Below are 15,773 nucleotides of genomic sequence, written 5' to 3'. Positions count from 1 at the left end.
TATTCCTGGTCTGTGCAATGGTAAAATGCATATCGGTAAAGAATGGGTACCGAGCCTTAAATCTGTATTTAAAAACTGGGTTGAGTTCAAATCTGCATTATGGTACCTGCAGTAACTCACTGATAAATAAATACTATTCTGTATATGTGGTAAGGCCTTTTCCCACTTATATACTGGAGATTACCTCCCCCCCTTTGAAAACAAGTGGAGAATTTTCACAGACCGTACTTCTAGATCAAATTTAAATTGAGTTCACTGCTTCTCAAGGGGGGGGGGGAATTACACCGATCTCCATGCAGATTTAATGAAAGTCCATATGGGGGAGCTGCTGAGTTGCTTTCACCAGAGAAAGCTCCTGGTTGTTCTCCAATGTGGCTGTATTTTCCTTTTGTGTATGCATTTTTCTCTTGGGCGGAAATATTGTCGTTACCCATCTGAATGCACTGAATCCTTCTCAGCTTTGTTTTCCCTCTGATGGAAGAATTCACAGCTTCTCTTAGCACGGTTTGTATAATCTTTGAGATTTCAGTTACTGACGCTCATGTTTTCTTTCTTTCTTGAGGATGAATTCCTTAATTGTAGCCGTTGCAACCTTCTAAATGTGGAGGCTGCATGTGCTGCAGAACTAATAGACTTCATCTGGAGCACTGATGTAAGCTTGTTTACATCATCCTCCAGATATGATAGATTTGGGGCTTCAGAAACTCCTCCAGTTAATCCTCCAGCCTTTGTTTATGCTCAAAATTATTGAGATGTCGCTGGGCTTGACTAATAAATTGGAAATGGAAACTTTGTGGGATGTGTGTGTGTGTGTGTGTATATATAAATAGTTAAAAGGGGATTTATTTGCTAAATTGAAGATTTTCATGTACGAAATTTGGCTAATTTGGATTAGATTTCTATTAATAGAAAGATTCTAAAGCTACTGCTTTTAAACAATTGCAATCTTTAAATATATTAATTTGCTACTGATCTGTTAATACAAATGCTTTTGTTACTAGACTAGACATATCACTGGATGAACTTTCAAAATATAAATCTTTGTTTAATGATAAATGCAGTTTTCCAAGAATATTGAGATAATGGTTATTAAGCAATTTGATCTGCCATAATTTCTATTCTTTTAACAAATGTTATTTAAAAAAGAGTTATAGGAGGTATTACCTCCTATACTTTGAATATTAAACAATCCTTCTACAATTTCTAGAGTTGTGGCCCAAATTTGTGACTTCATAATCCTAGGATAGCTTTTGAAAGTCATCCATTTCTTCTTCCAGGGATTGGGAAAGAACTCCAACCACTATCAGCCACTGAGATTGGTTTCTTCCAGTGTCAGGAAAGGCTGATGTCATCAGAAGGGTCAAAAAGGAAGCGATGGTTCTGTAGAAGATGGACTGAGATAGTTTGCATTTGCCAAATTTCTAAGAGACCCCAGATTCTTTGCTGATTCAGAACTGGAAGAGGTTTGGATATATGTAAATATATCCCTTTTCATTTGATTCCATTCCCTTCATAATTGGAAATCAGTAAAAGAATGTGGAAGAAATTAGATGCAATGCCTACCACTTTCATTTTTGTGAAATTTGATGTTCTTTTGATTTGGGCAATTTAGTGAAACACCACCTCAAGTCTTGTTTGAACTATCACAATTTTCTGATTTATTAATTATGTATGTGTTTTGCACCTATGGTGATCAAGATCATAGTCCAAAGTATTTTTGTAGTTTTTTATAATAAAAACCATAATTTACAAATGCCAGAATGCATGTAAATATATACATTTTTCCTTGGGGGAAAATGCCTTTTTGTCTTTATATCTGTACAATTTATTTGTCTATACAGGTACTGTAGTTCTCAACTAACCACCACAATTGAGCCCATAATTTCCATTCCTAAGCAAGACATTTCTTAAGTGTATTTTGCCCCCATTTTATTATCTTTCTTGCTAGAGTTGTTAAGTGAATCACTGCAGTTTTTAATGTTAGTAATATGGTTATTAAGTGAATCTGGTTTCCCCATTCACTTTGCTTGTCAGAAGGTTGCAAAAGGTGATCACATGATCATGGGGATGCTGCAACTGTCATAAGTGAAAAACAGTCATAAGACTCTTTTTTCAGTGCAGTGCCATTGTAACTTTGAATGGTCACTAAATGAATGGTTGTAAGTCGAGGGCTACCTGTATTATACTCCTCAGTGCAAACTACCCTGGCTTCTAATTTCTTTCTGGATGCAATTCAAGGCATTGATTATCACCTTTGATAAGCCTTGAATGGCACAGGACCAAATTATTTGTGAATCAATTCCCTCTCCCTGAGGTCTTGCCCATCCCACCACGTCAAATAGGGTGTGTGTACGTCAAGTCTCTTTTCTTAACTGTTGTCATCTAGAGGGACCTAAGAGGTACCCCTTCTATATAGTTGCCCCTGCCCTGTGGAATTAGCCTCCTTTCTGACTAGGCCTCTGCTCTTTCAGTAGGCTGTGAAGTGCTGCCTCTTCCTCAAGGCAATGGCCTACAATGAGCTCAACAAATGTATAAGAGTGTTGCATTTGGGATGCCATGAGGTATAGTTATGGTGTTAGGTTTATTCTTTTCTGTTGTGTTGCTTTTTCTGTGAACCACAGAGGATTATTGTACCCATATAAGTCTCTTAAATATATAGACTCTTTGACAGAAGAGTGGGAGAGATAGAAAACTGCTACTCTAGAGAAGAGCTAGAAGAATATATCTACTGTATTACTAGGAAGATCTGACTAGGCTGTGTGAGCCTTTTACCATACACTTTTATTCAAGGGTTGGCTATAGCTTGATTCTTCTATTTAGCAGACTCAAAAGAATTCAGATGGTAACCATCAAGAAAAATACTGTATGAGCCTTCATACTGTAAGGCATGCAAAGTGATGACAATTTCTCTGTATTTTCACAGACCAAAAGAGAATCCCTGAAAATATGAACTTGGCAACATTCACAAAATCCTGGATACTTTGGGGTTGTGCTGCCATTAGAAAAACTGGCTTCACTCTGAGGGGAAATGCTTCATCCACAGCAAAGAGAATGCCAAGGACTGAAATGAGATTGCCTTCTGGAGGATCCCTATCATGAATCGATACACAACTATCAAACAGCTGGGAGATGGGACATATGGCTCTGTCCTCCTAGGAAGAAGTATTGAATCAGGAGAGCTGATTGCCATTAAGAGGTAAGGGACCTTTCTGAATTGCTGTCCTTTTAACCCTACATATCACATTTGAGCATCAGATAATGACATATGTTCATATTTTTGAAGATTGTGGTTCAAACTTGTTCTAACACAAGGATATCGCTTCAATTTTTCAAAGGCAAAGTTGATCCTTTAGTTGGGAAAAATTAGTATTTCATTTATTTTGAAACCACTAAATAAAAACTCAGATTTTCAATTGTACTAACCTTGAGACTGATTTTCAACCACTTGGGAATACAAAATAGCTTTTTGACTGTTTCCCCCTTACATAATTAGATTTTCATATTACACAAAAATCTGCTTTTGAAAATTCTTTTCATGTTAGAAAATGAAAACAAATGTTTGAGAAACAACCAAAAAAAAAAAAAAAAGCATAGAGGTACAGAATGAGTTTGTAGATTTTTGGTTGTTGTGGGCTTTGAATTTATTTCTCCAGTCTTATGTCACAATGGAACTGGAGTACAAACTGTGCCCAATAATAGAGTTCTTATTCCTTTTGCAGAATGAAGAGAAAATTTTATTCCTGGGAGGAATGCATGAATCTTCGTGAAGTCAAGGTACTTTACACTTCCTTCTGATTCCCTGAAGGAGTTTCAGTTTTAAATCAGCTGTGTAGTATTGTAACCTACACTTTGTTTTTCTAAAACCTTTTTTTTCCTGAAAGTAAGACAGATCTATGTTGTTTGTGTTTATAAATGATGCAAGAAAGCTAAACAGGCTTTCTTGAGACTACTTCAAAGGTAAAAGTTTAGTGCTACATTTAAATTGTAGGTGGTGACTGTTATAAATAGACATTTGATTTGGGCAATCAGTAGTTGATAGAAAAGGCAACAGGAAATTAGTGCTAAAAAACCACAGTAGCTATACAAGGGTTTTCATCTCCAGTGTGACCATGTCCATGTCACTTTTTCTAGTATTACTTTGAAGTTATTTTGCTCTTCAGATCAGAGCTGTTTTACGAACGAACTGAGGCAGGTTTGGTAACATGCTTGGTCCTTCTCTAGCTATGAAAAGGGAGATCTATTGACAGGCCTTCTAAGACTGTTGTGAAACTGACTGACATATCCATTGCCCAGCAGCTGGCATGTAAGCATCTAAATAACAAAACAATTGTGAAAATCTATTGTAAGTATAATGGGAAGATGTGGAAGAAAGAACCTGAGACTGCAGTGTTCATACTGCCTTTTTCAGAGCTGGAAGGAGTGTTAATCAAAAGCTTATGGTTAGATGTTGCATTTCGCTACATGAAGATCTCTGTAAAGAAATTGGCTTCCTTGGTGCTGAAAAGTGAGTTGTGCGAATTACCATCAGCACACAACTTGAAAGACTGGGGCACTGCATACATCTAGATCCAATTTTGTTTGTTGAATGGGGTCATATTTAAATTTAGCTGCATCTTAAATTACATTTCTAGAACAAAGATTCATTGTCTCTTATCTTGAAGTCTGCTGTGTCACAATGTCTGTAATTGTTTTCTGTTTTTTTTCTCCAGTCCTTGAAGAAACTTAACCATGCCAACGTAGTGAAACTAAAAGAAGTTATCAGAGAAAATGATAATCTGTACTTTGTATTTGAGTATATGAAAGAAAACCTTTATCAGTTAATGAAAGAAAGGTATGTTGTTTTTCTCACAGACACAGTTCAATGGCATAACCTAAGAAAGAGGGAGAGATCATATGGCTTCCCAGATGTTATTAAACTAAAACTCCCAATAGCTCTCTGGACTTAGGCAAAGGAAGATAAGAATGATAATTTGTAGCGCTCTGAAGGCATGTAAGAAACAACTAGTTCAAGGATCAGCAAAAGCATTAGGTTAGAAGATAGAATGAGAAGTTTAGCTTTCCACTACTATGAGTCCTCAGCTATGCTTTCTGCTGGAGAATTACTTAGTGAAAACTGCTTGTTTATTTGTTAAATTTATTTGCTGCCCATCTCATATCGAAACAATGCTGTGTGGCTTACATCATTAAAACGTTAAAATCCTAAAATTTAATATTTCTGAAACAATAAAAATGGAAAGCATATATAATAGATATAGATATAAAAGCTGTGATAACATAATAAAAATTGAAGTCAAACGTCTTCATCATCAAATATATATTTTATATACAACAAATGCCGCCTCTGCAAAGAAGTTGAAATAATAGACCATCTAGTTAGCTGCTGCAAGGTCACACAGACTGATTACAAACAACATGACAAAGAATCAATAGTGGTGCACTGGAATATCTGCAAAAAATATCATTTGCCTGCAAGTAAGAATTAGTTGGTCTACAAAATAGACAAAATTATACAAAATAAAGGGGACTAAAATAATCTGGGACTTTAGAATTCAAGCAGACAAACATCTGTCACACAACATCCCAAATTTAGCAATTGTTGATAAGAAAGACCAAAGAGTCTGGATTATAGACGCTGCATTACCTGGAGACAGCAGAATAGCAGATAAAAAACTGGAGCAGAATCACAAAATACAAAAACTTGCAAACGGAAGTAGAATGACTGTGGCAAAAGAAAGCAAAGGTAGTAGTATCAATAGTAAAATGGGCACCTTGGGTGCAATCCCAAAACATCTGGAGTACCACTTGATACCATTGGCATTGACAAAATCACCATCGGTCAGTTGCAAAAGACAGTTTTACTTGAAACAGCTGACATCTTGCAATGATACCTTTAATAATATTAAACAACATCTGCCTATCCAGATCCTTGGAAAGGAGTCAGTAAGTAGACAAGAATGTCAAATCCAGTCTAATCATCTGGCTAACTGACCAACTGTAATAGATCTGATACTTCATGTAGCCAAGGCACAATGGTATTCTTGGGGTTTACTTTAAGTTAGCATTTCTGAGAAATAGCAACAGCTGGGTTGAACCACCATTTCAGTTTTCCATCATCCGTGGAGTCCAGAGGAGGGATATTTATTTATTTATTTATTGGGCATACAGCAACAATGGGTTCTGCTTTAACTTCACCACGTGCCCAAGGATACCAAGAGCTAATGCCAATGCTCAACCAGTAGGCTGGCACTCTGACTAGCATGGCATTTGCATCCTTGTTTTTGTTTTTTTTTAAATTTGATTTATATGCCGCCCTTCTCCAGAGACTCAGGGCGGCTTACAATGCACTAAGCAATAGCCTTCATACTTTTGTATATTTATACAAAGTCAGCTTATTGCCCCCACAACTGGGTCCTCAATTTACCTACCTTAGAAAGGATGGAAGGCTGAGTCTACCTTGAGCCTGGTGAGATTCGAACTTACAGTAATTGCAGACAGGTGTTAATCACAATGCTATCAGTCTGCTGAGCCACCAGGCCCTGAAGCCCTTGTTCTGAAGCTGAGTAAGTTACTGTGAGAATCTTTTTCTCAGTTGCTTATATGACATCAATAACAGTCAAGCTACATGTGAGTGTCCTAAATACAGGTAGTCCTCAATTTACAACCACAATTGAGCCCAAAATTTATGTTGCTAATTGAGAATTGTGTTAAGTGAGTTTTGTCCCATTTAAGACTTTTCTTGCCACATTGGTTAAGTGAATAACTGCAGTTGTTAAGTCAGTAACACAACTGTTAAGTGAATCTGGCTTCCCTATTCACTTGGCTTGTCAGAAAGTTTCAAAAAGTGATCCCAGGACACTGCAGCCCTTATAATGTGAACCAGTTGTCAAACATCTGAATGTAAATCATGTAACCATGGGGATGCTGCAACACTTTGTAAGTGTAAAAAATAGTAATAAGTCACATTTTTTCAGTGCCTCTGTAACTTCAAATGGTCACTAAGCAAACTGTTGTAAATTGAGGATTATCTGTAAATAAATAGAAGAGGACTTGCTCCAGAACCAAACGATTTCAGAATGTCTGAGCTAATTTGCTTGTGTTCTGATCTATTTATAGCCTCCCACTATATCTGCACTTCGGAAATGATTGCCGATAAAAAACCTCATATGTGAATATTAACTTTTGAGTTCTGTTTCTGCTTTACAGGAACAAATTGTTTCCAGAGTCCACTGTTAGGAATATTATGTATCAGATTCTTCAAGGCCTTGCATTCATACATAAACACGGTAAGATTTAAATGACAAATTGGATGGTTCTCTGCGTCTGTATGTATAACACAGAAGGAATGTCTCAGATATATGTGGACAGAAACTTCTTGTTTGCGTTCAGGGAACTAAACAATATTATCATCAAGGTTTTCTGAAAAGCCCTGTTGTTAAATAAATAGTTACTTCTTAATGATAGTTCTGAATCCCATAGAAACCAAAGGAACTGATTTCAGGTCAGCTGACATAGTGCTGCACTGATATAAAATGTGTTATTTACATCTGTTCTTTTATTAAACTGATCTATCATATAAAAGGATTAAGAGTTGATAATCCCAACAGTGTTCTCATTTTTAAGTCAGGATATTTCAACGGGAGAATATATAGCAAGTTGTGTTGCTATTATTGTTTCAGGCTATAACAGTAACACCATGTTAGTATCATTCCAAATTTTAAATATTTTATCCATAAAACCCAGGAATCTTTCAGTTTATGATTTTTGTTGTTGTTGTCCAGTCACTACGTTGTGTCCAACTCTTTGCAATCCCATGGACCATAGCACACCAGGGGCCCCTGTTCTCCCCTGTCTTCCGGAATTTGCCTGATCTCATGCCCACTGCATCGATGACACTATCTCATCCTCTGCTGTCCCCTTCTCCTTTTGTCTTCCATCTTCCCCAACATCAGAATTTTTTTCCAGGAGTCCTCTCTTCTCATTGGGTAGCCAAATATTTGACCTTCAGCATCAGTATCTGTCCTAAAGAACAGTCAGGGTTGAGGTCCCTCAGGATTGATTGATTTGATCTCCTTGCAGTCCAAGGGACTCTCAAGAGTCTTCTCCAGCACCACATTTCAAAAGCATCAATTTTTTCTTCAGCTGTCCTTATAGAGTCTATATATAATCAATGTAACTATTTTTGCTTTCTATTCAGAAATACTAATTTTCATGCTTACTTTTGTTTAGTAAGGTTTTTGTTCTGATCTTTACCTCCAAACTTAAAGCACAACCAAATAACTTTTTTTCTAATTTAAAAACTATAAGGTGAAAACTAAGCAGAAGGATGAGAGAAAAGCCTAACCAGTGTTTGTCTTTTCACACAGGTTTTTTTCATAGGGACTTAAAACCTGAGAATCTCCTTTGCATGGGACCAGAACTTGTGAAAATAGCAGATTTTGGACTTGCACGTGAAATTAGATCCAGACCTCCCTATACAGACTATGTTTCGACACGGTGGTAAATACTTAAGTTAGAGTCTTATTAGTTGGATTATTAGCAATAATTATTGACACTTCTATTTGAATTTTCTTTTTTGTATCTGTTAGGTAAATAATGAAGTTAAATCCAGCTTTGAGCATATGCAACAGGGCTGATAAAAAAAGAGCACTCCTTTCTGTATCAATCTCTCTAATGCAGGGCTTCCCAACCATGACAACTTTTAAGATGCATGGACTTCCACCTCCTAGAATTCCCCATGGCTGGCTAGGGAATTCTGGGAGTCGAAGTCCACAAGTTGCTAAGGTTAAGAAACCCTGCTCTAGGCCCTCATTACATGGAGGATCAGGAGGCCCAGCTGAATTGGTTGGCTATAAAGAGAAAAGGTAGACCCAATAGAAACACGTCCATGTCATGACTTCACTAATTCAAAATCGGCTCGATGTCTCTAATCACATGATGTTAAGCTGTTCTTGAGAGCTCTGCCCATACGTTCTTGGCTTAACTATAGTACATTTGAAACAGCTGCCATTTTATCTGGAATAAAACTGGCATTATCTGTGTAAAGGGCATGATGGAATTTTATTGGCAGAGATCTTTGCGGCACATCTTGAAATGAATGAAGAGTAGACCAATCACTCTAGCAGTGATGAAGCTCCTCTGTTCATGGAATTGCTTGTTTGGACAGAACTTCCTGAGTTTTGCATAACTCTACAGTATTTTGCAATTGTAGATGGGAATAGTGTTTCTCTGTATGGAGAAAATTTTGAAGATTCTTTCAGCAACAAGATTTTCTTGACTTCGTATAGGGGCTTCAGCATTTTCAATAGGGATACATTTATTAACTTGTAGCGAATCCAAGGCATTTTATACCTGCTCCACATTTGTACAGATAGTCTTCAACTTACAACCATAATGGTACCTGTCCATCACAGTTGTAAGTCGTGACTTGTTTTGCTATGGTTAAGTGAATGCTATGGTTGTTAAGCGAACCAGTGGTTTACTCTGGGCACAATTTTGCTAAAAACAAAGTAAATGCCAGTTTTGGCCAAAACTGTAGCACAATGCAGTCATGTGACTGCAGGACACTACAAACAGTTGTAAATGCAGCCCAGTTGCAAGGCCCCTGAAATTTGGTTATATGACCAGGGGAGGGTGACAATTAGAACTTCAACTTTGGGTCGTAAGTAGGCCTCAGGTAAGTCTGTCATAACTTTGAACAGTCATTAGCCAACTGGCCGTAACTTGAAAGCTACCAATTGGCTCCACTTGTTTTATTTCAGCCAGGTTACATGGAATTGATTAATTAATATGTGTCATCAAGTTGTGTTTGACTCTTAGAGACCCCATAGATTTTCCTCATGACTATATGAAAATTAAGGATGATTAAACAAATACAGATGCATAGTGATTCATGAGTACTTTGTGTTATACAACTTCAAAGGCTGTGTTCATTCATTGTCTTAAGCTATGTTTTGCTTAAGTGTGGTTTATTGAATAAACCACTGTTGTTTAGTTTTACACCACAGACTGAATCATGAAACTGAGTCCAACTAGTTCATTGGATACATTGCACAACCGTCATCCAATTTGACCAGTTTGGGCTTAGCACAATGCATGAACCATATATAGTCTTTTCATAAATCCTGTTTTATTACCTTGATAGATAAGAACTGTGGGTGACTCCAGTGAATAGCTTAACGCAGTATATGTAAAAGGCAATCCAATGAGATAAGCAAACTCATGAGCCCTGATAGAACACTTAAGGTGCATCTCAGTGTAATTGCTATAGAGTCTTACCCTGAGAAAGGAGTGGGCAGTGACAACTGAACCCTCACAATGTCTGAGTCCTGTATTAGCAGCTGATTTAATTACTATAGTTCATTTTTTAAAAAAACACCACTGTTTTGCTTATTTTTGGCTTTCAGGTACAGAGCTCCTGAAGTGCTCTTGAGGTCCACTAACTACAGTTCTCCCATTGATATCTGGGCTGTTGGTTGCATCATGGCAGAAGTTTATACCCTCAGGCCACTCTTTCCCGGGAGCAGTGAAATTGATACTATTTTCAAAATTTGCCAAGTGCTGGGAACGCCGAAAAAGGTATCTAAATGAGATCTGGGCCTTTGTTGCATATGGAATATTGCAGGCCTGAATATGGATTTTGTCTTTCTCTCAGTGCATTACAGGTCCCATTATGCTGTGTTGATATCAGATAGACAATTAAAATGACTCCAGGTTTATATTATCAACAGCTAAACAATGGCACACTGTATGAAGAACACAAGATAGCATATATCTCTTGATCATGTGTATATTTACTTGAAACTAAGTGAGCTCAGTGGGACTTAGCACTTGGGAAGAAGATATGCCTAGATTGCTCATATTTGTCTTTATTATTATTCTAATGTTTGTTTTTAAGATTATTTCCCATTATAGTTCCTATAACTCTCCTCCCCTCCCCCCCCCCCGGCCCGGTAACTTCTGGGCTATTCATTGTTTCCCAGCAAGAAATTCCAGGCATAATATTCTTTCACCACTGTGTATATGTTTTCTTCATATATGTGTACTTGAATTGCTACAAAGATAAGGCTTCCTTCATCTGACAAAATCCCCACTTTGAAAACTCAAGTATGCCAAGAATGGATTTCAAATGACAGAAGGATGAGGTGATATATACCTGTAGTATACATAGACTTGTACAATATTGTGTATGCATAATTTGATATGATATTGTACATTGGAGTACAATCAATCAAATTTTCATCAGCAAAAACATTTTCAAAGATAATGTGTCCCAGAGTTAGGGAAGATGAAAGCTGTAGGACAAGAAAATTTGGATGATTGAAGGATACTCATCTGTCTTTCCCTTAGTGTTCAGTCAAGCCTAGATGAGGTATCTTTTGGTTGTAGTATAGATCCAGTTGATCATACTACAATAATTGGCCCACTCTTAAGGTGAATTGCATTGTACCTTTGTTCTTCTCCTCCAACTACCATATTTTCCGGCGTATAAGACGACTGGGCGTATAAGACGACCCTCTACTTTTCCTGTTAAAATATAGGGTTTGGGCTATACTCGCCATATAAGACTACCCCTCTTCCAACGCACACCAAATAAAAATTAAAAAACATCAGATTTGATTTCAATATGGTAATTTTAATTCAAATGCTTATGACATGCAGGTACTTAGCAGGAAAACTGTCACTTATAAACATAAGGCTGTTTGTCATCAAACATGTAAACATAAAACAGTGCAATTGGATTAAACTTTTCCTAATTCACTTTAAAGCTGAAAGGAAGGATAAGACAATAAACCCATGGGAGCTGCCATGCTGTTTGTTTTCTAAGCTGTCAACCAAACTGGAACTGATGATGATAGGAGGAAGATAACAAACAATAGAGGGCAAGTGCCGGGCAAGTCCCTGGCGAGTCAGCAACGCCCATCATAACTGCAAGCTATTTTTTGTTCATCATCTGATATCATAAGTACATCAATGACATCTTGTGATACATTTGTAAGGCAGTCATCATATGGATCTAATTCCGTATCAGATGGTGTGGTCTCAGCTTCGGCTTCCTCTTCATCTTGCCACAAGTAGTCGTCCTCCATACCATCTAATGAATTTGATATGCCACACTTCTTGAAAGACTTGATTACTGTTTCTGCATCAATATCATTCCAGGCTTTTATGACAAACTTGCACAAAACATCCAACTGTGGAGCACGCATGTTTCTTCCTTTTGTGAATGACTTTTCGCCGCTAACCATCCACTCATTCCACTGTTCTCGATTGCGATCTTTAAATGGCTTGTTTAGGCACACATCCAGTGGCTGTACCAACGATGTCAATCATGCAGGAATAACTGCCGCATCTGTGTTTATTCTTGCAAGCCTTTGCTTGGTGTTGGGAGTTAAATGAGCCCTGAACATATCCCACACCAGTAGACTACGTTTTTGAATAAGTCCACCTGGTCGCCTGCTCCATATATTATCAAGCCATAGCTTTACCCCTTCTTCATCCATCCAGCCTTTTTCATTCACATGTACAAAAGAACCAACAAGGAACTTGAGTTTCGGCATTGTTTTTCTTTTAAAAATAACCATTGGTCTCAGTTTGGAGCCATCAGCTGTGCATGCTAGTACCACTGTAAAACTGGACTTCTCATGTCCTGTTGTTTTAATTAAAATTGTTTTTTCACCTTTTGGATGGACAGTTTTATTTCCAATCATATCAAAATTCATTGGAGTTTCATCCATATTTCTTAACGCATAGCCATGTTTATTGCACTGTTGTATTACGTATCGATGGAAACTATTTACTTTGGCATCAAGATCTACAGGTAATTTTTGTGCAATTTTCGTCTTTTGCCTCAGTACCATATTATGCCTTTCCAAGAATCTAGTACACCAGGATACAGTGGCCTTAAATCTGTTGCTGTGATCTGGGTTAGATTTGGCCCACTGAAGTGCAAACAAACATATTTTATTTCGTGTCACTACATAACCGTTTTGGCGATGCTCATTCACCATGTCTGCTACATGTTTTTCGAGTTCTGACCAATGTGAGGTGTCTCTTCTTAATGCACACTTACCCCTTGGCATACTCTTTAACGCTTTTACATTTGCTTTCCAGTCCCGAACCATCTTTTCTGTTACTCCATATTGTCTTGCAGCAGCACAGTTATTATGTTCCATGGCAAAGTTTACAACTTTAAGTTTAAAACTGGCTTCATATTTCTTTCTTCTTGCTGGTGGAGCCATGATGGGGTCTTGACTGTTAGCCATTTGTATACTGTACTGTATGTACTGGTGCTGTACTGTATGAACCTGTTCTATTCGGAGAACAAAGCAGGATGGCGTAACACAGCTCTTTATTAACAACAAGCTAACTTTTAATAAGGCACACAATTGACAACAGGTGGCCGACTGACAGCTGCTTAAATAGAAGCCAGCAGGGAAGGCCACAAGTCTCCCCTATCTGCAAGCCATCTCTCAGCCCCTGTATGCCCATGCCATGTCAGCCACTTGTATGCCTTCACATTCCTTCCACAACCTGCACCACATCCCTGCACATCTGACTCATGCTGCACCGCTGCTCACCCTCTCCAACCCATGCCATTCCTCTTGTGCATCCTCCCTAATCCACACTGTGCCTCTTGTCTACTGTCTCACACTTTCCTGACACACGCTGCACCCTCATGCACCATGCTGCACCTTTCATGCACCCCTCAAACTCTTGTACACCCTCCCCACCTCTCACCATACCGCCAACGCACCTCCTCCCTCCCATCCCCACCCAACAGCAGCAACTTATCTGTCTTCCAGTCTGGGACTTGCAATTTCCTGCTGGCTTCCCAACTCACAGCTTGTGGAAAGCCAGCAAGAAGTTGTCTCGCCTACCAACAGTGAGATGTGATTAACAATATCAACCCGGATTGCAGGGATTGCCATTACTAAAGTGATGCAGTCAGTTTTACAACTACATCACTTAGCAATGAAAATTGCAGTCCTAATAAATCCAGCCGTCACAAGTTGAGGATTACCTATAATATGCATGTAAGGCTGCAATAATATTACAAATGTTCCCTTAATATCAGTCCTCTTTAACCCTTTTCAGAACGATTGGCCCGAAGGCTACCAGCTTGCAGGAACCATGAATTTCCGGTGGCCCCAGTGTGTACCAAATAACCTAAAGACCCTCATCCCTAATGCCAGCAGTGAGGCCATCCAGCTCATGAGAGACATGCTGCAATGGGACCCAAAAAAGAGGCCAACTGCCAGTCAGGTCTGATATTCTTTTATTAGCAGCTCTTTATAGATAATACTTGTTGATAGCATAGCACATTTTCTCCCTCAAAACTGAAGGAACCATCAAAAAGGAGAATATGCAGAATAGTTTTTCCTGTTACTGCTTCTAATCTTTGTTGATTTCCTTTTGCTACAAGCCCTAAATCAATGTCCTTACTATGCAGGGTGGGCACAAATCTCTACTGCAGGGGTACACAACCTTGGGACATTGCCCATTAGTGGACCATGAGGAGTTTGCAAACAGGCTGCGGAAACGGCTGGCAAGCGTGCACACTCATTTTCACTTGCACGAGAGCAGGCAACTGCACACTCCATTTAAGTGAGAGGCATTCATGCATGCACGCTACTTGTGCAAATGGAGCTGCACACGAGTGTGCTTGCTGGCCTCTCGTGCAGAACCATCCCCTCTCCCCCCTCGCCAGTCCACAAAGCCGGACACGTTGGAGAACTCTGCTCTAAAATATATGTGCTGTTGCTGCTACTGTTACAACATATTCTTCAGTTCTTCATGCAGTTGTTACATTAACACAGCATCTCGTTTTCTGAAAACATACGATGAGGTTTGCTACCTGACTGAGCATGCTTGTTTGATTGCTTGGCCTTCTTCACTGAATAATGAATTTTTCCCTTGGATTTTAGGCACTTCGATATCCTTATTTCCAAGTTGGCCATGCCCTGGGCCCTTCTCAGTGTATTCGGGAGCTGGGAAAGCAACAGCGAGACCTTCTTGAGAAAGGCCAAAGCCACCTTAAGCCCATTCCGCCAGCAGCACCCCCACCTAAAGCACAAAGTGGCCTCTCATTGAGACCATGTCCGCAGAGCCATTCCTCCCAATCCCTGACCTACCCACACAAAGCAGACTCATCAGTGAGGGACCACTTAAAGGAAGCCAAGCCAAGTCAGGTAGTCTTCCCAGAAATTCACGCCAAGCTTTCTCTACAGGTAAGAAGCTTTGAACACTTTGCATTTTTAAAACAGGTGCGATTATTACAGATTAACAGAGTTGTAAGGGACCTTGTAGGTCATCTAGTCCAACCCCCCCGCCCAAGCAGGAGACCCTACACCATTTCTGACAAATGGTGGTTCAATCTCTTCTTGAAAGTCTCAAGTGATGAAGCTCCCACAACTTCCGAAGGCAAGCTGTTTCACTGGTTGATTGTTCTCACTGTCAGAAAATTTCTCCTTATTTCCAGGTTAAATGTCTCCCTGTTCAGTTTCCATCCATTATTCCTTGTCTGGCCTACAGTTGCCTTGGAAAATAGTGTGACCCCTTCCTCTCTGTGGCAGCCCCCCAAATATTGGAACACTGCTATCATGTCTTCTCTGGTCCTTCTCTTCACTAGATTAGCCATGCCCAGTTCCTGTAACCGTTCTTCATACGTTTTAGTCTCCAGTCCCCTAATCATCCTGGTTGCTCTTCTCTGCACTTTTTCTAGAGTCTCAACATCTTTTTTATAGCGTGGTGACCAAAACTGGATGCAGTATTCT

At 38.9% G+C, this 15,773-nt stretch overlaps 1 protein-coding gene across 7 annotated transcripts in view; it reads left to right on the top strand.

Moving 5' to 3' along the window:
* CILK1 (ciliogenesis associated kinase 1) overlaps positions 1-15,773 on the top strand; it is a 29,221-nt gene that overhangs the window by 1,329 nt on the left and 12,119 nt on the right. For 3 of the 7 annotated variants that reach the window (XM_034436722.2, XM_087882454.1, XM_087882455.1), the window contains exons 2-9: positions 2,924-3,196; positions 3,720-3,774; positions 4,710-4,831; positions 7,204-7,283; positions 8,364-8,496; positions 10,404-10,575; positions 14,095-14,262; positions 14,925-15,227. In XM_034436722.2, the coding sequence (XP_034292613.1) occupies positions 3,096-3,196; positions 3,720-3,774; positions 4,710-4,831; positions 7,204-7,283; positions 8,364-8,496; positions 10,404-10,575; positions 14,095-14,262; positions 14,925-15,227 (1,134 nt within the window). In that variant the 5' untranslated portion in view covers positions 2,924-3,095. Of the gene's footprint in view, positions 1-316; positions 505-1,277; positions 1,464-2,923; positions 3,197-3,719; positions 3,775-4,709; positions 4,832-7,203; positions 7,284-8,363; positions 8,497-10,403; positions 10,576-14,094; positions 14,263-14,924; positions 15,228-15,773 lie in introns of those variants that run through there. The other 4 variants (XM_034436721.3, XM_034436726.3, XM_034436725.3 and 1 more) reach the window with 3 other exon arrangements.

This window comes from Pantherophis guttatus, chromosome 1 (genome assembly GCF_059756535.1).
Source record: "Pantherophis guttatus breed Tessera chromosome 1, ASM5975653v1, whole genome shotgun sequence".
NCBI lineage: Eukaryota > Metazoa > Chordata > Lepidosauria > Squamata > Colubridae > Pantherophis > Pantherophis guttatus.
Note: the sequence above shows the minus strand (reverse complement) of the source record. Positions and strands in the feature narration are given on the sequence as shown.